The sequence below is a fragment of the Leptosomus discolor genome, chromosome 1 (assembly GCF_034619465.1).
Source record: "Leptosomus discolor isolate bLepDis1 chromosome 1, bLepDis1.hap2, whole genome shotgun sequence".
NCBI classification, from domain to species: Eukaryota; Metazoa; Chordata; class Aves; order Leptosomiformes; family Leptosomidae; genus Leptosomus; species Leptosomus discolor.
The window spans coordinates 33,037,199-33,052,147 of record NC_141391.1 but is presented as its reverse complement, the minus strand read 5'-3'; the positions used below and the strand labels follow the sequence as shown (position 1 = coordinate 33,052,147).

General features: G+C 40.0%; 1 protein-coding gene across 1 annotated transcript in view; it reads right to left on the bottom strand.

Moving 5' to 3' along the window:
- Positions 1-11,647, bottom strand: part of CCDC122 (coiled-coil domain containing 122) — a 33,947-nt gene extending 22,300 nt beyond the window's left edge. The window contains exons 1-6 of the mRNA XM_086478640.1: positions 11,265-11,647; positions 10,497-10,629; positions 8,171-8,569; positions 6,908-7,024; positions 2,264-2,417; positions 125-182 (exon numbers count right to left, since the gene is read on the bottom strand). Coding sequence (XP_086334766.1) covers positions 125-182; positions 2,264-2,417; positions 6,908-7,024; positions 8,171-8,569; positions 10,497-10,629; positions 11,265-11,647 — 1,244 coding nt within the window. The remainder of the gene's footprint in view (positions 1-124; positions 183-2,263; positions 2,418-6,907; positions 7,025-8,170; positions 8,570-10,496; positions 10,630-11,264) is intronic.
- Positions 11,648-14,949: the final 3,302 nt, after the last annotated feature.

The following is a 14,949-nucleotide window of genomic DNA, read 5'->3' as shown; positions in this document are numbered from 1 at the left end:
AAAATAAAGGTTAATTTTTTTCACGTTAGAAGGTTTGGATTGTTTGCTAGAATTGTTTTCAGCTGGTAACAAAGTGCAAGGTTAAACTGTGGTATTATAACCATGGTAATAAGTGTCAAAGTACATTTGGTTGAAGTCATTTGTGTAGCTGCTAATAAACATATCTTGCTGCATTGACTGTTCTGGTTCAGAAATAATTACAAATTAAATATGAAAACAAGACAATATCAGTGGCAAAAGGCACATTTAAGGGCGCACTGCCTTAATAACCTGAGAATTTTGGATGTTGTGCCACTTTTGGGGGCATAGCTTAAGCCGAAGTTCTCTGTCAGACCTGTCGGTCAATAACTTTGGAAGGCTTCATCTGTTGAATTCAGCAAGAAGACAGTGTGTAAGTATTTTTATAGAGAGGATATAAAGTACAGTCATTTCACTAGATGGCTGAATAAATTCAAATTAGAAATGATGCTAAACAAAAGAAGAGTAGTTAATCACTGAAACTATGAATAAGGCAGCAAACAGTCCAATTCTTCGAGTCCCTGTCTAGAAGATATACATTAATCAAACGCAAGCTATTTCGCTGTGTGTGGGGATAAACAGTTGCAATGTTACAGTAATGCACCATATACATGATAACACTCACTGTTTATGCGCGCTTTCTGGACTCGAATCAATGAATGCGTGAGTCACTTCAGAACAGAAAGGTAGTTGAGATTAGGGGTTAGTTTTAAGATGCCTTTCTTTGTCTTCTTTTAAAATAAATTAGGTTAGAAAAGTTTTAACCCAGCAAATTATTCGTATCACAGTACTTTTACCATAGCATAGGATATGGAGGTTTTCATTTCTACATTATTGTTTTAACGAAAGTAGCCTGGTTGATAGTACTGCAAAGGAAAAAGACCAAGCCAAACAAACCTGAGAGTCTAATGATGTTGAGAGAGAGCCTTCATGAGTCAGCATATTGCTTAAAATAACTTTATATAAGTGAAATTACATCTGAAAGGCAATGTATGAATATATGCATGTTCTAACACAATTAGTAACAGCATTGCATTTTAAACTTTGCTTTCCTAAGCTAACAATACATAGGTAGTTGTAACAGTTTCCATGTTAAATACTCAATTTGCTAAAATCTTCATTTTACATTCAGGAGTAAAGATGAATCTAAATTATTCAAGACAACATCTCAAATAAAAATCTACTTTCGCAGAACAGATAATTGCTACAGGTTATGTACATCCAGAACTATTACCTGAAGTATAAGAACAGAGAAAGTACTGTACATTCCTCAAATGCCAAGCACATAATGAAAAGAAGGCAGAGAAAAATGTCTGCTGTTCATTACTGTTTTAACAAGAATTTTTAATCGGTGGTCATTTATGTTAAGAATCACCTTACCGAACATTAAGCCCTTACACGTTCGACGGCTAGCGCTAGTTAAGATCTTCTACCCAGTAAGTTCCTCTGTAATCAATCAGCTATAACACATTCCTATTTCTAGAGGGTGAGTTGTTCCACTTTAAAAGCTGCCCAGACACAGTCCTCTCTTTACCTCCTCATTCCTCTTTGCTAAGATACGTCAGACCAGTTGAAGTCAGGTTATTTGAAGCCCCGTCCTGAGTGCACTTGTTCCTAAGCCTTTTATAACTGGGCAGCTTATGTCCTCCTTGTGCCCCATGCTAGGACATCCTGGCAGATATAGGGCAAACAGGCTGTAATTCACCCTCTATATGAATTTGCCACACAGTAAAATATGGGCCATGGGAGCTTTCAGAGTTCCTTAGCAGGCTGCAATAATAAGGGACGAAGATAAAAGATCTGGAATTTTGGTATCCCAAGAATGCAAATATACACCGATACCAATTTCTCTGTAGGAAAAACAATGTAGATCTTAATCTTCAGAGATCTAATCAAATAAAAAGGAACTCCACAAATCTTATTTGGTTGACTTCAAAGGAATTTTTAGATAAAATTGCCACATATTTTGAAAACACCTGGAAATGTTAATAACTTTCTTCCTGAACAGCCTCTGGCTACAGTAAAAAAAAAAACACAAAGTTACTCCAAAGCATTACAGACTGAGCACAGCCTAGTTTAGGCCACAGAATAAAAGGGAGAAAAACTTTAAAAAGAAAGAAATCACTGAGCCCTGGCCCAGCTATTGGGCAATATTTACTGTTTGTAGTATTTCCAGAAAAAAAACTCCTCTGTCTGGAAAAGATTACCCACATCGTAGCTTTGTTAGATTTGTTTTATACGGTACTTTGTAACTCCGCTACTCCCAGACACTTTCGCAGATCTGCTGCCTTCTTCTCCAACTGCTGAATGTTCCAGTGCCATTGTCTTTTATTGGAATGGAGTTTGTTCAGTTGGCAATGCAAACGTTTTAGAATAGCATCATATCTTTTATTCTGTACCTAATAAAATAGAAAAAAAATAAATACTTCAAAAAAGTAAAACTATTTACAGAGGTGGGTTCAGCTCACCTAACTCGGTCTAAGTGTAGATTCTGACATTTGACCATTCTGTGTTCACTTTACAGCTGCTGAAGAGACACAGACATCTCGGAAGCAATTAATCTGACTTATTTCAGATATCTGCTTTAGGACAATATAAATCATGCCTCTCCTGCCCACTAAGCGAAAGAAAAGATCTGTCCTACTAAAACCTTAAGTGAGGAGTTCAATGTGGGTATCAGTTCTGCAGATGTCTAAAATTTAACATAGTGAACCCCACCCAAGAGACAGCATCTCACAGCTGTGGCAGCACCTTGTACATGGAAGATTTCAGGCTCCAGAGTGAGAAAGGCAGAAATATTAATTTCTTGACAAGTGTGTTTGGGTATTAATTAGAATACAGATAAGGTAACCTAGAGGGCTGTAGTAGCACCTTCACTGTGGCACTGCCCTTACAAAGGTGTGTTTTTCTCAGAAAGGCAGTACTGCGGCAATGCAGTGCCGTATCAATTTTGCCCCCGTTGCTGCCTTATGTGAAGAACGGCTGCCGCAGACGACCCTTTGAAGATTTGCATTCTGAAGTGTAAAAGCATGAAACATTCATTATAATAAAAAAGGAAATCATGGATATTCACTTAATGAAAATTTGGGCTTACTTACCCTAGTTTGAATGGCATATGAGTGGTAGTGTATAATTATTCTTGTGTCTGCTTATTGAAACATCACTACACTGTATTTAACACACACATGATGGTGTACAGCTGCATCAAACTACGGCATCGCCAGTGACTTTCTGTGAGCCTTGCTGCCTACATTTCATGTCTAACTAACTCCCTCCCTCGCTAATGTTTTATAAATTGCACGGCCTTCTTTTACCGGTGATGGGTTGTCTTTCTTCGTGTTGCCTGGCTCTCCTCTATAATCTTTCACAAGGGATGCTGTCAGATTCACGCATACGAAGAAGCGTGTGCAGGGTCTGGACATCACTAGGACTGTGTTGTATGACACTGAAACATCTATGATCAATATTATCTGCTTTTTTTAGAAATGTGTCTCTAGCATCAATATTGGAAACTGTCTGGCACATCTGCTGAGGCAGGGGGCACCAATATACTCCCTAGGCAGAAGGGAGAGAGAACATTGCTCTTTTTACTGGGCTTTGTGTACATGTAACTTAATCATTAGAAAAAATTGTCGGGGCAGTCACAGAATCTCCACCACTGGGATCCCTCAAGGACAGAATAGAAAAGCATCTACCAAGAATAATATAGCCACACACTGGTATGGGGGAAAGAGGGCAGCAGGGGAACAGACAGTCTTTTGAGCTTTCTTTTTCTTATTATTTTTACATAATGCCCTATTTTCTATTATTTGTGGATGTCTGGAATTAGTCTTTATGACTGAAGCCTTGTTCTCCACAGGTAACCACCCTGATTTATTGTTGACATTGCTATTGCTGTCCAAGGCTGGGAGTACTCTCTGCTCATAAAGAGCTGAGTGGTGGGGGTGGTGCTCAGGAGAGAGAGTGGGACAAGGTCTACAAGCTGCCTTAAAAGTCCGTCAGTACCCTGCCTGATGAGAAGCACTCCACTTCTGAATTAACTGTAGGGTTTATTAATTAGCAATGTCGTATGACTGACTTTACTTGGAGAAAAAGAAGCTTAAGCACAAATTTCCTTGCAGAAAGACATTTTATCAATAATTTTTAACTTTCAAAATGCAGCTGCTTTAGAAAGGCATTCTGAACTACATTCCTGCATGATGTGCTTAGTGGGGGAAACCTTTGTGGGAAACCAGAAATAATACTGAGGCGAAGTGGGAGCACCAGGGCTGTGAGTCAGTGCATTCTGTTTGAGTGCCAGCTTAGCCATTGATGAGACTTCAACAGGAATTCTGTAGGCATATAAGTATAGGGTGGCATCGGGGGAGACTAGGACAAGTGCTTAAAATCATTGCTGAGTCAAGGCTCCAGAAGTCCTACAGCAACAAAAACCTCATTAATCAAATGGGATGACTTGCTTGTATCTGCAGGCTCAGGAACCTGGGAGCTCAAATACTCTTTGCAAATTTATGAATCACAGTCACAGAACAGTTTGGGTTGGAAGGGACCTTTAAAGATCATCCAGCCCAACCCCTCTGCCATGGGCAGGGACACCTTCCACTAGATCAGGTTGCTCAGAGCCCCATCCAGCCTGGTCTTGGACACTTCCAATCATGACAACTTCTCTGGGCAAGTTGTTCAAATGTCTCACCATCCTCATTGTAAAAATATCTTCCTTATGTCCAATCTAGATCTACTCTATTTCAACTGTTTAAAATGGCTGCCCCTTGTCCTGTCACTAGAGGCCCTGAGAAAAAGTCTCTCTCCATCCTTCCCATGAGCCCCCTTTATATATTCAAAGGCCGCTATAAGGTCTCCCTGGAGCCTTCTCTTCTCCAGGCTGAACAACACCAACTCTCTCAGCCTGTCCTCATAGGAGAGGTGCTCCAGCCCTCTGATCATCTTCGTGTCCTTCCTCTGGACCTGCTCCAACAGGTCCATGTCTTTCTTGTGCTGGGGGCTCCAGGGCTGGATGCAGTGCTCCAGGTGGGGTCTCACCAGAGTGGAGTAGAAGGGGAGAATAGCCTCCCTCGACCTGCTGGCCACGCTGCTTTTTACGCAGCCCAGGATACAACTGGCTTTCTGGGCTGCCAGTGCGCATTGCCTGCTCATTTTCTATCTACTGATATCCCCAAGTCCTTCTCTACAGGGCTGCTCTTGAGCAATTCATCACCCAGTCTGTACTGATGTTGAGGATTGCCCCAACCCAGATGCAAGACCTTGTGCTCAGCCTTGTTGAACTTCACGAGGTTATAAGGTGCCCAGTCACTTTTGGCCCATGCAGTGCTAGAAGCTGAGAATCCACACAACACGTAGAGGGTCCTATGACAAGTGCTGAAGTCTTGAGGTGGGGTCAGTCTCCAGATTAAGACACCCAGTTTTAGAAGTGGATGTGTGACCTACGTGTCTACATTCCTGTTTTGATCAGTAGAAATCTAGCCAATGCACACTATAAAGTCTAGAAAGACCAGATTATGCAGATCACCCTACTGTAAACACCTACCTATGGCCAACTGAACGGATCCCTAGAACACATCAACTGCACTGACTGACACTTCCAGTTATTACAACGGGAATCTGTCTGACTCCTCTGCACTCAACCAACCACATTTAGGTGTCAGCAGTCTGGAGCTGAATCCCATCACTGCAGCTCAATGCAACCTCATCCATGTGCCAAGTATCTCACTTTATTCCCATGCTTGGCTTGAGTATTCTTTCCTGAGTTGTGCTGACGACTGACAGGTATTAATGTCTCATCCTGTCCATTGTCAGTTTTTATATTACAGATCAGATTGTTTTCCAGGGAGCATTTAATACCCTGAAAGATTCCTTTTCTAAACCTACTTCTTTCTGAGACAAAAAGATAGTATAACCCAAACAACTGAAGAACAGGTTAACCTTCACTATTTAATTAAATTGATTTTGATAACAGAACAGACCATTATTTTTAGGCTGCCTAATTTCACTTTGGGTTTAGAGAACTTTCTTAGGAGGATGTTGCCTTGATAATAAAATATTTTCTCAGATGCTGAATAGCACAGACCTACTCTAAAGCGGCTGTGTTTTGCTTTTCAGTTTAAAAATTCTCTGCTGTTCTCTATCATATGAAAAATGATTCTTTTTTCCTCCTACATTTTACAACGGGCAATAGAGCTAACCTTAGATCAGTTAATCTTTATACTATCAAGCTTTGCTCATTAAATTTTGTGGCACTTATTTGAACTAACAAGATAAATGATGTAAAGCTTCCAAACTAAAAACTATCTAGACATACAAAGTATTTTTGTGAGGAACAAAATGTAAAATATAGTTCCACTATTTAAAAAGTGAAGGTTTTAACTATTTATCAGAATTTTATCTTGGCAGATAATTAGGAGCTGCTGTGTTACCCCTAATTTAATGTCAGCTCAAATTAGGGAGATTCATGGGAAGTCCATTTTCTTGGTGCAATTGATTCTCCCATTGATGAGTTCTCAGGAACCATGAGAGAAGCCATGAATAATCAAGTCAGCAGTGAAATTTAAAGTATTACAGAAATAAAAAACTGTGCACGTTGCTTTACTACCATTCAGTGGCCTTTCTTTTCAGGACATGATTCCAAAAGTTCACAGCTGAACTCCTTCTTAAAAGACTTAAGAAAAAATGTTCTTAACGTCAATTTCTGTCATGATAGCAACTAAGTTCTGAATTTTAGAAAGACTATCAGTATCAAGAATTTAGGATAGTGTGGTTACTGTACATACTTGAATAATGTATGGCCAGCAACGGTGTATAAAGTACTTCAAACTTCATTTGCACTAACCACATTCTGTTAAGAGAACTGTAATCATATTTTACTCAAATGGCTCACCTCAATTTCTTTTCTAAGCTTAGCATGCTTTTTCTTCTCTTCTTCCAGCAAACCTGTTTTTTTATTGATGAACTCCTTCAATGTTGTGATTTCCCTTTTTAAAAGTGTAATTTCTTCCTGCAGATATAAGTCAAGATACAGAAATCCCCTCCTTAAAAAGTTGTACAGTACATCTACTAAACTTATTTAAAATGTCACATTTTAACAGTTTCACTTCATTAATAGAGATAAAGATCTATAACAAACAATTTCACATTAAAATAATTAATAATAATTAAATTAAGCATTTTAATTAAAATTAGCAATTAAAATAATTTTTAACATGGCTTTAGATACTTACGATACACTCTTTATCTGAAATATACAAGCAACTAGATCAATACAGGAATATTAACTCATTTTGGTGCTCTTAAATGTAAGTTATTGCAAAGTCAAAGAATATTTAATGTAATAGTTGAGATCGATTTTTCTTTCTCATAGGGATATACAATGTTAATGAGTCTTTATTCAACAGTATTTAAAGATTTGCTTGTACAACCAAATTTTCATCAATTTACGTGAACAGAGTAACACCAGATTTTCAGTAATGCAAGTTGCATCAGAGTTGAAATCTGTGAGCCCGTTTTAACTTCATGCTTCTGTTTGTTCATGTATTGGTAAGTTTTGTGTTGTAACATTCCTACATGGTAGTTTTTAATAAGTATGGCAATTAGAGTCAGCTAGAAACAGCAGCATTGGACTAGAAAACCAAACCACATACATTTTTCCTCTCTCCCTCTATCACTGTCTCATCAAATCTACCCCCTGTTGGCAAAAATCAACTACAGTTTGTCACCTGACAACAAAGTTAAAAGAATACTGTGCTTTTACATGAAAAATGGAACAACATGGCAATGTTCCACAGAATTCTGAAAAGTGTCCACGTAAGTTTATCCAACAATTCAAAGAAGCCCACAACTAGTTTGGCAATGATCTAGTTTAATTTACAGCTCTGTAATTTTTTTCTTAGCCGAGTTCATTCAATCACACAGAATGACCTTGACTTTTACAATAATATACAGAAAACAAAGGCTGACAATTTTTTTGTACTGCATACTGAAGTCAAAATTTCTTCAATTAATGTAGCATTATAAATTATCTATATTCCCCATAGTCAGTCCCTCATGAACTGTAAACATATTAGACATCATAATCGTATTAGCTAAACTATGCCAAAATTATTTCACACAAAAGGAAAAAAAAATCAATGAGGAAATATAGTACCTGCACTTCTTTTATAACAGATCCTTCTGGATTCTGGAGATCACGCATTAAGTCCTCTTTCTTTATCTTTAATTCTTCAACAACAGCTTTCTTTTTAGCAAGCTCAATCATAACTGGCATTTTACTTTCCATCTCCCAAAAGAGATGTTTATGAGCCTTTATTTTTTCCCGATATTCATTATTTCTTGCAAATGTCATCTCAAATTCTTCTTGTACTGCTTCTGCATCATGCCTCAGCTTTAAATTTTCAGAATATAGGGCTCTGACTTGGGCCTCCAGACTTTCACAGCGATGTTTTGTCACTTCTATGGCATCATCTTGCAGATATATTTCCCTTTCTGTTGTCTTCGTTTCTAACAGAATAGAATTCATTTCCTTTTCTAGTTCCTGAAACTTTGCCTGTAAAATATTTCAGTGTTCACTTAAGAACATTTTTTGAGACGATACTAGGTATCTAGTTAAACACTGTAATTTATATTTATTCAACAGTCTTCTTTTTCACTTGTTCAATGTGGCTTGAATGGAAGATAATTAGACTTCCACTCCCTAAAATCATCACCTTAGAGGCACAATGCAAGAATACGGTCTTAGACTTCTCCCCTGAGTCTAAAATACAAAATAAAGCATCCTTGAAATAACTTTAAATTCCTTGTATTTGCAAGATACATAGGATGTGACAGATCAAAAACAATCCTAATGTTTGTTTTGAGCTGAAATCTGGTTAAGTCCTGATCAGACTAAAAATAACTAATGATGCCAAAAATCACTTACAAACCCACACAAACACACAGATGGGTGTTTGGGGTGATGGAGCCCAACTCGCCTGTTCTACTGAAGTTTTTAATTTTGCCTTCATCACAGCAGTATTTGAGAGTAGGATTAATCTCAGCTATTTTTAATCCCCTAAGAAAAATGCATCTAGTCCTGAAAAGGCCTCTACACCTTCTCACTGATGAGAAGTGAACGACTCCAGAAAGTAGTACTTCAACACCCCATACTAAATCATAGAATCATAAAATCATTTAGGTGTTGGAAAAGACCTGTAAGATCATCAACTCCAACCGTTAACCCAACACTGCCAACTCCACCACTAAACCATGTCGTTAAGCAGCAGGTCTACACTTAAATCTAAGACGGGAAGGCTGAATTGCTGCCTCAGAAATGTTTGTCTCTCTTCGATGACTAGCAAGGGAGCCTAGATGACTAATACAGGCTTAACATCTGACTTGTAGGTGATGTAAGCTAGCCATGATGAATCCCACACAAAGTAACAGCCAACAGTAGAGCATTAAGTGAGAGAATTAGCATCATGATTTATGTCACCTATTATCTCTTCCCTAATGGAAGCATTAAGAGTGCTATGAAATCTCTTACTCAATGTCTTAAAACAGATTAAGACATTATTAACTGTTAACAAAAAGTTCCTGCATAACTTTTAATTTGGAAATCATGGGCTACAGTTTTAGCAAGATTTGTATCACTGCCAGCCACCATCTACTGAGGACAGGAAAGCAAAAGATATTAATGGCAAAGACCTTTGGTTTTGGAAAAGAGATCACTGTTTTGTGTGTCTTCTGTGACATGCATATACAGCAATAATGTAAAGATGAAAAAGCAGTTCTGCATTCTGACTGCTTATTTAACTTCGTTGTTCTGCTAACATTAATGTTTGTATGAAATATCCAAGGGTGTGGGCTTTTTTTTGAAAGAAAAAGGAAAAGGTGTAGAAAGGGATGAAAATAAATGAGCTAACAATTACCTAGGGCTCTAAACTGCATGTATCCAGTGTTCTACAAAATGTTACTAAACAAAACCAGCACTTAATGACTATTTAGGACACCCATTTCAAACATACACTTTGTGTGAAAAAGATTCTACAAAAAAAATGATAGTCTGGTGAAAATCTGCCCAAAAGGATACTTTTAAAATCCTTTTTTCCCTATTAATTTCCCAGGAAATCACTATGAAAAATTCAAAGAGCTCTAACTTTGTATTGAGTTTTTGTGTGTTTACTATCCCTGTGGGGTTTTGGGGGGGTTGTTCTGGCTTGGCTTTTTCCAAAAAAAAATAAAAGCTTCTGCTAAAACCTGCTTTAATATAGTCTTGGCTACGTTGCAGCCTTACAAATAACAATATGCATACACAGTGTTGGCTAAGCCTAAACGCCACACAGAGGAACAGAACAGCTGCCTTACACTTCAATGCAAACACCCAGAAAAAAAAAGTACTATCAGCTTCTCTTGTTCATACGAATACTTCCTCATCTAACAAAAAAAAAAAAAAAAAAAAAAAAAAAAATTAAACTACTCCAAACAAGGCTTATTACCTGCAATTGGAAAAGAACTGTTTTGCTTTTTTCTATCTCTGATGCTTGTGAATGCTGCTGCTCTGCAACTTGTTTTACAACTTCAGTTAGTGGTGGAGAATTTTGCTTGGCCATTTTAGGCAAAAGTGGAGAACTGTAAGGATGAAAAAAAAAAAAAAAAAGGTGAATTGTTTTATTACCAGTCTATTTAATTCCTAACTGCTAACAAAAGAGAACAATATTAAGGCCTGTCCTATGGGATCTCAGATCAATACATTATTTAATTTGGTTATTTTTTATTAACAAGAACAGGTTACTGATGGGTGGGTCCCCAAAGCAAATGGTTGAGAATTAGAATCCTTTCATGCAAAGTTTTATAAAATAAAGTATTGCAACACTCTTCTGGCTTCTCCACAGGTCAGTTCCTCAGTTTGTGAATATAGTCATAGCTCTTAAAAGCATCTTAAGATCATTGTAAATGCATGAGAGCATATTTAGCCTGAATATTTACATTATTGCTGTTACCACACTGCAACTGCCTACTACATGAACTATTAAACTATAATGTAAGATAAACAATGTTGAGAACGCTGCCACATTGAAAAGTCGCAGGCTAGTATCACTGTAAAGATCACCCCCTCCAGCGATTAGAAAATATTTAGTCCTATTTTTGTATCAATTTGGATAGACTAATGAAGAAAATCTGTATTGTCATAAAAAGTGACACTGCACTCTCAAGAAAATGCAAGGAGCCTGGCGCAGATGCACTCATCTTCAGGCCCACCATACTAAACGGCACTCAGACGCCCCACGAACTGTGCCTGAAGGTTGGCAACCAGGACTAGCAAACCGCCATCTACCCTTCTACGCCTAGGGCTGGTGCACCGGCTGTCCTGGAGCCCCTCGCTTCTCCCCTCTGTCCCGCTCACGCACCCCACACCCCCCAACACCAAGCAGGCCGGCCCCTGCGGCACACAGTCCCCAACCCTCCAGCGGCCCCGACAGACGAACAAGGCAGTCCCCGCCGCCCCCTCACGCACTCGCACCCCCTCACGCACTCGCACCCCCTCACGCACTCGCACCCCCTCAGGGCGGGTGGGCTGCAGCGGCCGCCCCGCCCCCGCCCCTTCCCGCCCAAACCGCGGCGGCGCCCGCCGACGGCCAGGGAGCATCGGCCAAGGGCAGGCCCCGCTGCGCGGCGTTAGGGGCTTAGGGAGCGTCGGAGAACGGCAGCGGGGGAAGGCGAGCGGCGGAGTTGGCGTGAGGGGAGCGCGGGCCGTTCGCGGCGGCCAAGGGGCGGAGAGAGCCGGGAGAGGGCCGGGGAGCGCGGGCTGGCCACGGCAGGAGGCGGAGGAAAAACGGAGGGAACAGCTCAGCCTGTCAAAAATGGGTGGGTGCTTCGCGGCGGGGCCCGTAGCAGCAGCGTGGCCTGGCTCGCCCTGTGGCTGAGGCGATTTTGCTGAGCTTTTTTTCGCTTCTGAGTTCCCAGCGTTACCTAATTCATTGTATTAAACTGCATTGTCTGCCATACTTTGTTAGTGTTTGATGTACGCTGCAGAGAACGTAAGTTTTGCTGAGCGCCGTGCGGTTACATGGCCCAGCTTCCCCTGCTCTGCACTGTGCCCTGTTAGAGCCACTGGCTTGTCTCTCACCCTCTCGTATTCCTCTGAACTCCGGGTTAAGGAATTTTAACCCTAAATCCCACAATTTTTACAATTTGATTGCTTATCTCTGCATGCAATCTGTTTATTTTAGCCCTTTTTTGAAACAGCAGAAGCTGATTATAATACTTAGGCCAGAGACATAATATCAATTTGTCATTTTTCAGTATTGTTTTATATCCTTTCTGACCATACCCTTATCCTTTCTCAGCATTCTGCACCAAAAATAACCCCAGTAATTATTTTTCCTTTGAGTGAAGCAAAGAAAATGGTTGTGTTGGTCTCTCTCCATCAAGTCCCTCTATTAATGCTTATTAATAGAAGACACATTTGACAGTGGAGTGGAAAGCCTCAGAGATAACTGATTTCTGCAGACCTCATAAAAATAGGTGTCTGAGTGGGGAAGGAAAAGATACCTGCATCGGTTCCCTTTGGGAGGGAGAGCCAGGAGAATGCAGCCCTCATTCCTCTGCTGGATGGAAAAGCTGGAGGGGAAATAGCAGGGGACTTCCAAGGTGTGTTCTGGACCTGGCAGAAATGGAGGTTTACTGGAGCTCAAGGGAAGGGAGGGTCAGGGGGCACAGGACAGCAACTCACAGGAAATCTGATTTTATTAATTCTTCTGTTCTTGAAAAAATTACTTTCTTTTTTCTTGTCTTTCAGTTGTCATATGTTTATCTGTCATGACTGTTTTTAGCACAGTTGAGGAACATATTTATTACCATACAATTCTTGGACAAAGCCTCATACAAATCTCTAATTCCTCCACTTGCCTTTTGACCTTTGCGTTGTCCTGTCAAAACATACAGACTTTTTTACAGAGCTCTGCGAAATTTCTGACTGCTCTTAGGAGAAATCAGCATCCTTGTTTTGGGCCTGTGGCCCTGAAGACTGGCCTCTCATAACCTCTCTATCTGGGTGCTTCTGAGTATACTTTTTCTTGACAGACTGCCAAATTCTTCATTGGAACATGCAGTAACAGTTCAGAAAAGGAAGCTCTTTCAGTCTGCATAAGTTTTCCTTAAACTTCTTCGTGTTCTTACTCTGTTTTGCAGTGCTGTGCATTTCCGAGTCTGTTTGAGATTGTGCAAAGCTGATGCATTAGAACGTACGATTACAGCAGCGAGTTACATGGCTGGGTTAATTCTGCTTCCGGCTTTAACACTACCCAGGTAATTAATCATGTTGGTGCCTTTCAGTACAGTTTGTTATTTCCTGTAGATACTGACAGCAGCAGAGCAGGGGCTCATCATAAGGAAGAAATATAGGTTCCCACTCCAGTCTTACCTAGGAAAGGAATTTCCATCTTTTACAAATCATCTGCAAGACAGACAGTGGGAAGTGAGATATATAAAGCTGGTAATGTGTGTTTGTATCAGATGTTCTCCTTCAAGAGTTTAAAAGGATTGTCTACCTGTGTAAGTAAATTCCTGTGTTTTTGAGTTTGTTTATGAAAACTGTATGTACTTCAGTGTTTTCATTCTACGTGCTGATTCCTTCAACCTTGTGTAAATACCCCCAAGTTAAGAGAGGCAGAATGTTTTATTTTAATCTGGTTTAAGAGGGGTTTATGTATTCCCCCCCCCCCCCCCTCGTTTGTCTTTCCTGTTGTTGAACTTTTGTTACAAATACGTACTTATCCCTGCTCATCTGGACTGCTTTAATGGCCTGTTTTCTTTCTCTGGGCGTCTCTCTCTGGCAGATGTTAAATATTTCTTGCCTTTTTAATTTTCCCCATATGATGTCAGTTCTCTGCATTTCTGTAAGAAGATAAGGTGACCAGTAGGAATCAAAGGTGCAGGAAGTTGTCTTGACCAACACTGAGCTTTTAGAATTAGATTTCTAGGGGTTTTGAAAGTTTTTGAAAGACCCAAAAAGGATCTTTTTTTCTACACGGAGCTGTCTCTTCTCTGTAGACTGGTTTTGTTTCCTTCATTCTTTCTTTTCTGTATTCACTGTGCCTTTCTCCTTTTCACTCTTGTTACCCTCCTCACTTCTCCTCTCTTCGTTACCTATCATTTTCTTTGATTTTCTTGATGTCTGTGCAAGCAAACCTTTTTACCCACCAGTTGTTTGTACTGACTGGGTTCCAGAGAATGAAGGAAACACCTAATGTGTGGCCTTGGCTTCAAGTTTGTGCAAATATTTGCCTTGAATTATGTGCTGAAACGAGCAACTCCTTAATAAATGCACTTAATGTTTCGTGATGCAGTTATGTGCAGTGAGACTTTCTATGGAGCACCAGGACCGTAGAGCATGTTACCATGTATGCATTTCTCATAACCTAAAACATAGCTGTACTTGGCAAGCCTGTGTTTTGAGAAGGGGTTTGTTTGGGGGACTTAGAAAGCAGTCAAAAAATTTTATTACGACTGTAAGCCAATTTACTTTTGACACCACTGACCTCAGCAGGACTCTGTGATGCAAAACTGGAAGGCTGTGAGGGTGAATCACCCCCATTGTTTCTTTGTGTGCGTCCCAATAATTGCCCCTGTGGACTTTTTGCAATACATACACAACTTAGTAACAATGCAGGCAGTTACCTCTCCCTCTGCAAACACTTTCCTTCCACCCTTTCTTTGGTGGTACTTTTCTGGGGAAGTGAGGATAGCATCAAACTCTACTTACCTTTCACTATTGACATATCTGAAGTGGAGCAATAATCTGTTTTTCCACTACACCCTGCTGTTGCACTGTCTTTGTTGGGACTACTTGCTATATCTAGATTATAGGGATCATGTCATGCTCTTACATAGAGCGTGTCGGGGTAGGCAGGGAAATACCCTGATTTCCCAAGTCATGGTCTTTGACAC